Below are 9,772 nucleotides of genomic sequence, written 5' to 3'. Positions count from 1 at the left end.
GGCACTCACACTCACGAAGAATTTGATAATGACTAAGATGGTTATTGGAAGCAAAACATGGACAATGTCAAAGATGGTTCCAGAGTCTCTTACTTGCCCATCATTAAGGAGTTTATTCTTAGGTCTAGCTATTTTGATAGTTGTTCGGTTGGGTTCGAAGGTCGAGCTTGTGGCTTGGTAATCCCTATGACCCAACTTGTATTCCTATGGGTGTTTATATCGCGCAATAAAAGTGTTGGCAACCCCTAAAAAATATTGCATATACTCCTTTTTACCAATGCGCTCACTAACCATATCTTCCGTAAGCGAAAGCCAGTCCAGTATGAAACGGACATCCGCTCCTTAGTCCTGGTATATCTCAGAACCTTCTTCCTGCTTCCCCCACATCCCGGCGGCGGCCACGGCTGATCGGAGAAGGGGGAAGAATGCCGTGCTGCCACTGGGTGCTCTCCGTGGCCGAGAGCAGCAGCAACAACAAAACGCCGTCATGGCTCCACCGCCTCCACACCAAGGGCGGCCTCTCCTTCCCTTCCCACCTCCAAATCGATGACCTCCTCTACGGCCGAATCCAGCCGCCCCCTCCCTCTCCTCCTCCGCCTGTCCCCCCTCCGCCGCCGCCGTCCGACCGCGACGCCGCCGCCACCAACCCCCAAGACCCGCCCCCTAACCCCAACTCCACCCCCAAGCCACCCCGCAACCCCGCCCCCCCAAACCCTAGCGATACCAACAACAACCATTCGCCGCCGCCGCCGTCGCCGCCGCCCTCGCCGCAGCCGCTCTCCGGCGTCATCTCCGAAATTTTCGCCGTCCCCTCGGCCCCGCGATCCAATCGCCCCCTCAAGCCCTTCCGCAAGCAGTACCGACCCCGCCCTCGCCCCAACGTCAAGTCCGCCAACAAGGACGACAAAGACAAGGCCAAGGCCAGGAAGCGCCGCCGGGCCGATAGGGATGCCGGTGCTGAGCACGGGGAGAGGCGCTCCAGGACGGAGGTCACCGTCATCGACACCAGCACCGACGGGTGGAAGGCCGCCAAGGTGCTCGTCCGCAGGGGCGCCAACTGGAAGATCAGCGACAGGAAGCACTCCGAGATCTCAGAAACTGAGGATCTCAGCAAGGGCAAGAGGAGGGCCGGCCTTGTTGCCAAGGTACTGAGAGATAAAAAGAAGGGGAAAGGCGCTGCCTTGCCGGTGAGTACTCTTCATGTTTTGTGTACTGTTTAATTTGCTTGTCCCTGCATTGGACAAGATCATATATTTATCTGTTCGGAGGGTTGGTGTCTACCATCCAGTAAGTCTGCATTCACACTAAATTGCAGGATGCTTCTAACGATTGCCAAACTATATACATGCTCAGATCATGGATTCTATTCATGTTCAAGTTTGCGCATGATAGGATCGTAATGTCGATATTGATGCTGATACTTGACAGAAATTGTGCCCTGTATAGTTAGAGATGGCAGATTCAGTTGTTACTACTCCCTCCGTTCCAAAATAGATGACTCAACTTTATACTAACTTTGTAGTAGATCTTATTAGGTGTTCTAAAGTTCTAATGCCGTTGTTTAAGGCTCCATACTCATTTGCTTGTGTCTCTATGTGCGACCTGTGCATGCTTAGCTGTATATATCTGAGCCTGCACACATATGTAGAGACATGCGGAATTCAGCAGTTCCTGGGATAATTTGATATATTGACGTGCTTCGGTAACTCTATATGTGTTTATAAATCATACAAGTCCGGTGGTTTGGTAGTTATCCTACTTCAAGGGCAGTGCTTGTGTCGTTAGACATTTTTGGGAAGTCACCCTGTGTATTTCGGTGGGCAAAGATAGAAGCCACATGGGTTAATGGATTATGACTGTAGTTACTAGTTGGGGTGGGTTGGATGTCGCGCGTATTTGGTGTTTCCGGCCCTGGATTGTGAAACATTTCTTTTGTTGAGTGTTTTCTCTTATGCTGGATTATGTTATCACGTGAAACAGAGTCTAGTGTAGTTTCTTCTGTTACGCCAAGCAGGAGATGCATATATTATGTGTTGGTTTCACGGCGAGAATGTTCCTTTAAAGAAGCACATCTGTTCACTTGCTTAATCTTAATTTTTGATAACTGTTCTTTGAAGTTGAATCAGATAGTTTACCTTTTTTCTTAGATTTTTGTATGTTGTGGCCGAGGAAAAAAAGAATGGCTTAATCTCTGACTCACTGTAGATAAAAGGGGATATCAGTCACAACTTTGGTCTCCCAATAAAAAAGCACTAAGATGTCAGGATGCAGGCGGACGCGGACGCGACGTCCGCAACTCTAATCGCTTGATTAGCAGTGGCCTGGCCTGCGTCCTTCAGTTTTGACAGCCTGCTATGCCTGGGGGGCACATGCGGACATCCGCATAGTCAGACTAGCTGATAAGAACAGTACAGCTTGTATCTAGCACCTGCGGTTAGAGTTGTCGACTAGCTGAAGCTCAACCCAAGTAAACATACAGGCTCATGTAGACATACAGGCCCAAAGCGATAATATCATTTTTGTGTGCTAACGCTGGGCGCCGGCGGCTGTGGTGAACAGCAGCATGCCTGATGCTTCAATTCGCTACTGTGGCTGCTCGTGTCGTGTTTAGCGGCTTGTCCGCAAAGCCATTTAGGTGCTTTTGGCGGCGCGGACGAAACGGGCTCGCGGACGTCCGCTTCCGCCTGCATCCTGAGTAAAGATGTGCTGCATGGTTCTTTAGGAAAAGAAACAAATTTTAGTTTAGTTATTACTTTCGTTGTACTTAGCAGCTGTCATCAGATTTGCCATTTGGTATTGTGGCTGCCTCATGGGAAAACCAAAATCTGTTGAGCACGAGATAAGCTTTGTGGTTAATCTACGTGTTAAGATAGTACGATAGTGAATGAAAGTGTATTAGTAGCCCTATGATGTACTACTATTGTTACATTGAAAATGCAATGGATTGAGGATGCATTTTTTTCTAAGGCTTTGCTTGATGCATGTGTACTCCAGGGAAACATTCATCCTAGTAGTGGAATTCTGATTAAGGTACCGGATGATGCTGCCATTGAAGCACCAAAAAGGTAACCTGATTATTTCTCTGGTGTTCGGATGCTTTTTTGTTGTAAGCACAAACCATTGAGTTGCCTTTAGATGCTAAGGAAAATTTCTTTTACGTGAACAATGCAGACCAAGAAGCTGCGAACCAGTACCAATAGCCCAAAGTGCACCTATTCTTCAGTTACCAAGTTCAAGTACCTGTAGCCAGCCTTGAAGGTGGCTTTAAAACAGAAATGAAGGCATGAAGCCAGGAATCGCATAGCAACATATTTTCATTACTTTGGGATTAACAAATTTAGCAAACTCATTAAGTTTGTGTTATCCTCTTCATCTGTTGATGTCTTCATTGGTCCCTACTAGATATAATGATTCGCATCATTCATGGTATCTTAAGTTGGAACCTGCAATAATTTCATGTTCGAAGATGAACTTTTGCAACTTCGTCTACATACAGGTGCTAGCTAATGTGGCATTAGGTATGGGTTTGATCTATTTTAATGGATGGAGTAGATGATGTTTATACCGTTAGCTCAGTTATTGACTTATTGTACAAGTTCAGTTGCTACTATCGGCAAACTGTTGCCTGTAAGTTATAAAGAATTGACTGGGGGCAAAATGTTGTTACTTCTGGTGCGAGTTTATTTTGTCCAAGCCTCCCATCTTGATGGGATATCTTGCAATAGTGATGTTTACTTTTGGAGAAAGAAGATGTCATTTTTTTTCCATATAATCATTGACATACACATAAAGGCGCATTCAGAATGCATGAAATTCACCTGGAGAAGGTCAATTCTCCTCACAGAACCTGGGAAACCTTTCAGCATTCCAAATATGGCCTTAATTGCCATGCTGTATTAAAAGTAAGTTTTGTTGGAGAAGGATTAGACATGTTGGTTGTAAACAAGTGATCTAATATAAGAGGTCAAATGAATTTATTACTCACTGTTCAATTCAACATCTTTTTTTAGTGGTAGTTTTGTTCTAAATGTAGGTAGGCTACTCCTCTGTTCAGTTCATACCGCTTTGTATTCAGAAAAAGATCTTGTTTTATCATGCTAACTATGACCTCTTTGGACTATTGTAGCTAATATTGCAACTTTGTAATCCTTTCAAGTTGGTTAGATGTAGCCGTTTATGTCAAATAATAACCATCATGCAATAATGTTTTGATGGAAGTTGCCAGAAAAGGATTAGAAATCATCCGGTCTCCGATTTCATAAGAACAATAGATACATTAATGCACAATCTTCACTCAAACCTTAGGTCTGCACCACTCTAATGGCAAGACCAGGTACATCTTATTTCTTATCAGAAACGGCAAGCAGGACAGGACACCATCAACTCTCAATTGCGACACCAGGCGCTGCAACCTCGATCATCCTCGGCTTCTTGCTGGTTCCTGTCAAGATGGTTGCTGGGAGATGCTCCTGTTCATAGGCCGAGAGATGGACTCCAAGTGCTGCTCTCCCTGAGGGATCCAGGTTCCCCGACCACTGAGCATCCCACTCTACCGCCTTTGCCGTGCTGCATGCAACGCTTGGCCCGCCTGGCACCGTCAGGATCGCCGAGTTCTGGCACAAGAGCAACGGATATGCTTGCATCAACATAGTTATTCCTATGGAAAAGTGAGTTTTCTGTTTCATGTTCTTGCTGTTTTATTTGCTCACCTGGGGGAAGAACCTCTCAAATATCATCCTGTAACAGTAGGCCTCTTTTGTAGTCGGGGTGTTGTGCGGGTAGATGAACTTTGCATTTGACATCATCTTATCGGTCACCTGCATCAATAATTTTACATCTCGTGTAATTATACCATTTTACAAATAACTGAATTTCACTACAATTTTACGCATAACAGTGACGTGTTGAACATGAGAGGCAGCAATGTTTTTACATTTGATTCTGCGTGAGCCTTTAGGCCATCAATCCAGCTATAGCCAACACCATCACTGAACTGCTCTTTCTGCCTGTACAGAATGTGCTGCAATTGCCACACAATAGAAACTGTTAACTCCACTGCTCTATTAACATATTGATGTAGCAGAAACTTGAATTAAAAACTGTTACCTTTGGCAGGAATGGTTGCTCCTCGTCATCAAATGCTTTCCTCAGCACCCACTTCTCAATTCTTCCAAGATCAGGTCGGATCTGTAACATCAGATATAGTAATTGTCTAAAAGTAGAAACTAGGAAGACATTTTACAACAATATGGTATGCTCTTTCTCAAATTTCTAGATTCGTAAGGTTTGAGCTTGAGCATACCATCTTCCACTCAGGATCTATGCTCATTGCCTCATTGATAAACTCCTTGTCCAGGAATGGCACACGTGCTTCGAGTCCCCATGCAGATGTTGCCTTGTTGGCCCTCAAGCAATCGTACTGATGCAGAGCTTTGATCTACAGTGTAATCATTATGTCAGGGTGTCTGAATCTGCCATTTTTCTGAAAATTTCTTTCTTATTCACCTTTTGACATGTCTCATGGTGGAGCTCCTCTTTGTTGGGTGCCTTGTGGAAGTAGAGGTACCCTCCGAAAATCTCATCGGAACCCTCACCAGAGATGACCATCTTGACGCCAAGTGACTTGATCTTGCGTGACATCAGGAACATTGGCGTGCTTGCCCTGATTGTCGTCACATCATATGTTTCGGTGTGATAAATCACATCCTCAATTGCATCAATGCCGTCCTGCAATGCTTTGTGCTGTTAGTACAACAACTAGTCTGGTATGGTCAACAGATGAAGCATGCCGCTGCTCATGCTTGCTACCTGAACAGTGAAGGTGAACTCATGGTGCATGGTCCCCAGGTAATTGGCTACCTCCTTTGCGGCCTTCAGATCAGGTGACCCCTGCGTAATAATATTGTGGTGCAATTTGTTGGAAATCTGCTAAAGGTTACAGTCATTGTTGATCTTTTTCAGTTCCATACCTCAAGTCCGACACAAAAAGAATGAAGCTTAGTCCCCCAGCGCTTTGCAGCCTTTGTCCCTGCCAGGTGACGAACTGTAACGGCTGCAACCAATGATGAGTCTAGGCCACCAGAGAGTAGAACACCGAATGGAACGTCCGTCATAAGCCTCTTGATGACAGCCTGAAAGAAGACTACACAGTTAGACCATGGTGGATCTTAAAATTGTTATTTTTGAGTTTCAGGCAATGGTCTTGTCTGACCTTTTCAAAAGCCTTCCTGAGAGCAAGTGGATCATATGGCACTGAAGGAATGACCTCGGAGAACCAAGGTGGGTTGTACCATCTCTTGAAGCCTCCCTGCTTGCTGGAGTAGAGATGGCCAGGAGGAAAGATCTCAAAGTGCTCACAATCATCATTCAGGCCCTTCATCTCTGATGATATCCACACCGACCCTGGCAATTTGCAGAACATGAGCAGGTAATGTTAGACAGATTTTACTTGTTCTTGACTAGGTAGTATTACTATTGCGTGACAAGATTGTCTGAGGGCAGGCATCGTGTCACATTGTTGAATAAAATTTAACATTGACTTACCATCAATTCCCCAGCCAATATACAGGGGTGTGACGCCAATGGCATCACGGGCAGCAATGAAGCTGTTGTCGCGTGTGTCGAGCAAGACGAAGGAGAAGACACCATCCAGCATGTCGATGAAGTTCTCCCCGTGCTCCTCGTACTATACAATGGTAAAATTAAGTTATGCATCCACTTGTCAATCACGTATATTTCCAGTATTGTTAATTGTCTTCCTTTTCTCGTTTATCGGTGACATGGAGTCATTTCTCTGTTTACGGTGGTCCCTCGTGAAAGGACTACATATGTAGCAAATGTCATTCTGGTGTTATTCGTGTCTTTCCCACACCAGAGGTGGTTTTTTGACATGTGATAGATATGTTAGTGTCTTGCAACTTGGCGCACCATATATCTTATAAATGATATCATGACTAGTAATTGTTGTTGAGGAGGACGAAGAGGAGAGTTGACATTTGAATGTTGTCATGTAGGTGACTGACCAGGTGCGCGATGACCTCGCAGTCGCTGCCTGTCCTGAACGTGTGGGAGGAGAGCTGCGCCCGGAGCTGTTCATGGTTGTAGATCTCTCCATTCACCTGCAAGGAGTACTTGTTTTAGCAGAAAGAACCAAGCTACAATAGCGGCAGAGATATACACACAAAAGCAAACGTACAGTGACGACGATGGACTTGTCCTCGTTGTAGAGGGGCTGGTCGCCAGAGGCAGGGTCGATGATGGCGAGGCGCTGGTGGGAGAGGTAGCAGTCGCCGACCTGGTGCATGCCGCTCCAGTCGGGGCCGCGGTGCTTGAGCCTGCGCGAGAGCTCGAGCACGCGCACTCTCTTCCCCTGGGTGTCATCGGCGCAGCCCAGCACCGCCAGTATGCCGCACATTTTTGCTGGATCGACGGCAACAGTGTGTAGCTAGAAGATCTCTCTCTGTGCTTCTGAAAGAGGATGGGTGTGCCGGATGAGTTGCACAAGAGCATCTATTTATAGGCTGCCAAGAAGCTGAGCCGAGCTGAGAGTGAGGAGCGTAGAGTAGCGGGGCGCCGCGGTAGACCAGTAGCATGTTGCATGGTGTATCATCACATGTATGTATTCTATTCCATCTTTTCCTTTTCCTTTGGGCTGTTGCGATGACTCATCTGATCCTGACCGCCTTGCCATCTCCATGCATTATTGATTAGTTTATATATTGCTAAGTGTTCCTTGCTGGTTTTGCATCCTGCAACGCATTATTGTTTTTCTTCATCTTTCTTACTCTGCATTTTGTTATTATTCTGGTGGTATATACAAAATGAGGAAATTTCTTATGGGAGAACATTTTACTCCCTTCTTCCATCTATATAGGGCCTAATGCGTTTTTTGAGGCTAACTTTGACCAAACGTTCGAGCAATAATATATGACATGCAACTTACACAAAATATACCTTCAAATTCGTATGTCAAAGGAGCTTTCAATATTATAATTTCTATAGTATACATCTCATGTGCTATTAATCTTGTCAATAGTCAAAGTCTGTCTTGAAAAACACATTAGGCCCTATATAGATGGAAGGAGGGAGTACTTGTTATCTGTATGTAAGGGGTGCATCTCGTTGGGTGATCCGGATCTCCTTGAATGAATATGCTATGCTGCCCATGGCTTACGTAGTAGGAGGACATGTTCGTCCTCCGCCCGGCATTATTGGTACGAGTGTCGACATGAGCGATTCATGTGCGTGACTGTGGCTAGCAATAGCTGCTCTTGGCTCTATTGCTACGTGCCCAGTCCTTGCAAAAACTTGTATCCACTCTGCATTCTGGAGCTGCATGTGCCACCGCTACTCATTCAGGCTCTTTGCTAGGCATGAAACAAGCTTGCTTCTTGTTCATTTTGGTTTTGTGAACTGAAAAAGGAAAGCTAGAGAGAACGGAAAAGGCTTCGACATATATATCTACTAGGAAAATCCATATTTGTGTTTCGCTAGCTTATCAATGGAAAAGGCTTCGAGTTGCACCTCCGAAAGGTTACCATCCTCTGTACGGAATTACTTGACGTTCAAATCGAACGATATCTATCAATTCCGGGCGGTGGGAGTATATGGTAATCATCAAGGAAAACAATATCTAATAAAAATGGAAAGATGACTAAGCACAAAATGACCCAAAAAATATTGCACTGAAAACCATACTTACCGTCTTTTTCTTCAATTGTACATCAACCGCATGAGCTTGGAAAATTCACCTGCAAATGTACTTGCCATACCAGGCTTTGAAGACTGCATTAGTCACTTGCCTCTGGAAACAAGATAAGTGTTGAAGGAACAACGGTTGGGACATTACCCGACGCAACACAGACTTGCGATCCTTCACCACCAATTGAGAGTGTTAGAGAAATCATACCATGCCCAAAAACAAATGAAAAAAAGAGGTCAGAGTTGCCGCACCAAGAGCTACTCAACTATTTTCCTTGATTGGCACAAAGTGCCAAGATCTAAAGAGTGGCAACAGATCTGGACAAGACATACCCTTGCAGTGACAACAGATCTGGCAAGACCTATCCTCGCAGGACCTTCGTCGGTGTCGAATTGGAGGTCGTAGAGGTATGGAGAGCCGGAGAGATGTCATTCCAATCCAACACGCTATCGCCGCCACCACCCTGCCGATGCTTCTAAGGAAAAAAACAAGGAGAATAAGGACCTATTAAAACTAAGAACAATGAAAGCGATTGGTCTTCACTCAGCTAGCCCTCAACAAGGTCGCCGGGTGAAAGAGAGAGGAGGGGTCCGAGACGAAGATCACCGGACGGGAGAGAGGAGAGAGGCCAAGGGAGCGGCGTGAAGATCTTCGATGATGGCTAGGGTGGGGAAAGGGGGATGCTAAACCAAATCTTGTTCTCTTTGGTAAGCTATAATAACTAGAGTAATAAATACGATTATTCTTTCACTATCTGGTATGCAATCGCATTAACTTACTAAAATATGTTATGCACCCATTGTAGTGCAGAGCACAGCTAATTGTTGGTAAATAAATCATTAGTTGTGGAGAATAGAGCGCTTTGGAGTTTTGTTCTAAGCTTCGGTAATTGGATCATCTTCCCCACGAATTTAGGTGAATGATACCTGGTGAACGTCAGATTTTTTTTTTGGACCTCCCAACGAATGCCTTCAAAACTGTCTGTTTGAATGAACGACATTTTTTTTCATGTAAATCATGATAGTATTTCTACTCTTTGTTTTGCATAACATGACAAGTTTCGTCTTCGAT

The 9,772-nt window shown here is 45.1% G+C and overlaps 2 protein-coding genes and 2 long non-coding RNA genes across 4 annotated transcripts; 2 read left to right on the top strand and 2 right to left on the bottom strand.

The window, feature by feature from the left end:
- The first annotated feature begins 301 nt into the window (after positions 1-301).
- On the top strand, positions 302-3,666 carry LOC125508806 (cytokinesis protein sepA-like). Its single transcript, XM_048673601.1, has 3 exons — positions 302-1,187; positions 2,995-3,065; positions 3,172-3,666. The coding sequence occupies exons 1-3, from the start codon at positions 426-428 to the stop codon at positions 3,254-3,256; spliced, it is 918 nt and encodes a 305-aa protein (XP_048529558.1). The 5' UTR covers positions 302-425; the 3' UTR covers positions 3,257-3,666.
- Positions 3,667-4,230: 564 nt separating this feature from the next.
- Positions 4,231-7,485, bottom strand: LOC125508805 (asparagine synthetase [glutamine-hydrolyzing]). Its single transcript, XM_048673600.1, has 12 exons — positions 7,196-7,485; positions 7,023-7,118; positions 6,544-6,685; positions 6,212-6,402; positions 5,970-6,131; positions 5,809-5,889; positions 5,506-5,727; positions 5,303-5,437; positions 5,107-5,187; positions 4,934-5,020; positions 4,710-4,817; positions 4,231-4,613 (listed from the first exon to the last, which is right to left on the bottom strand). Exons 1-12 carry the CDS (start codon positions 7,412-7,414, stop codon positions 4,380-4,382), a joined length of 1,758 nt encoding a protein of 585 aa, XP_048529557.1. The 5' UTR covers positions 7,415-7,485; the 3' UTR covers positions 4,231-4,379.
- Positions 6,554-7,758, top strand: LOC125508807. The gene is made up of 2 exons (XR_007283767.1): positions 6,554-6,695; positions 7,014-7,758. It is a non-coding gene; the product is annotated as an uncharacterized LOC125508807 (long non-coding RNA).
- LOC125508808 lies at positions 7,516-9,366 on the bottom strand. Its single transcript, XR_007283768.1, has 4 exons — positions 9,034-9,366; positions 8,849-8,872; positions 8,702-8,750; positions 7,516-7,748 (listed from the first exon to the last, which is right to left on the bottom strand). It is a non-coding gene; the product is annotated as an uncharacterized LOC125508808 (long non-coding RNA).
- Between the last annotated feature and the right edge of the window lie 406 nt (positions 9,367-9,772).

Source organism: Triticum urartu, chromosome 5 (genome assembly GCF_003073215.2).
Source record: "Triticum urartu cultivar G1812 chromosome 5, Tu2.1, whole genome shotgun sequence".
Classification (NCBI taxonomy): domain Eukaryota; kingdom Viridiplantae; phylum Streptophyta; class Magnoliopsida; order Poales; family Poaceae; genus Triticum; species Triticum urartu.
The sequence above is the reverse complement of the archived record's forward strand: the minus strand, read 5'-3'. Positions and strand labels throughout refer to the sequence as shown.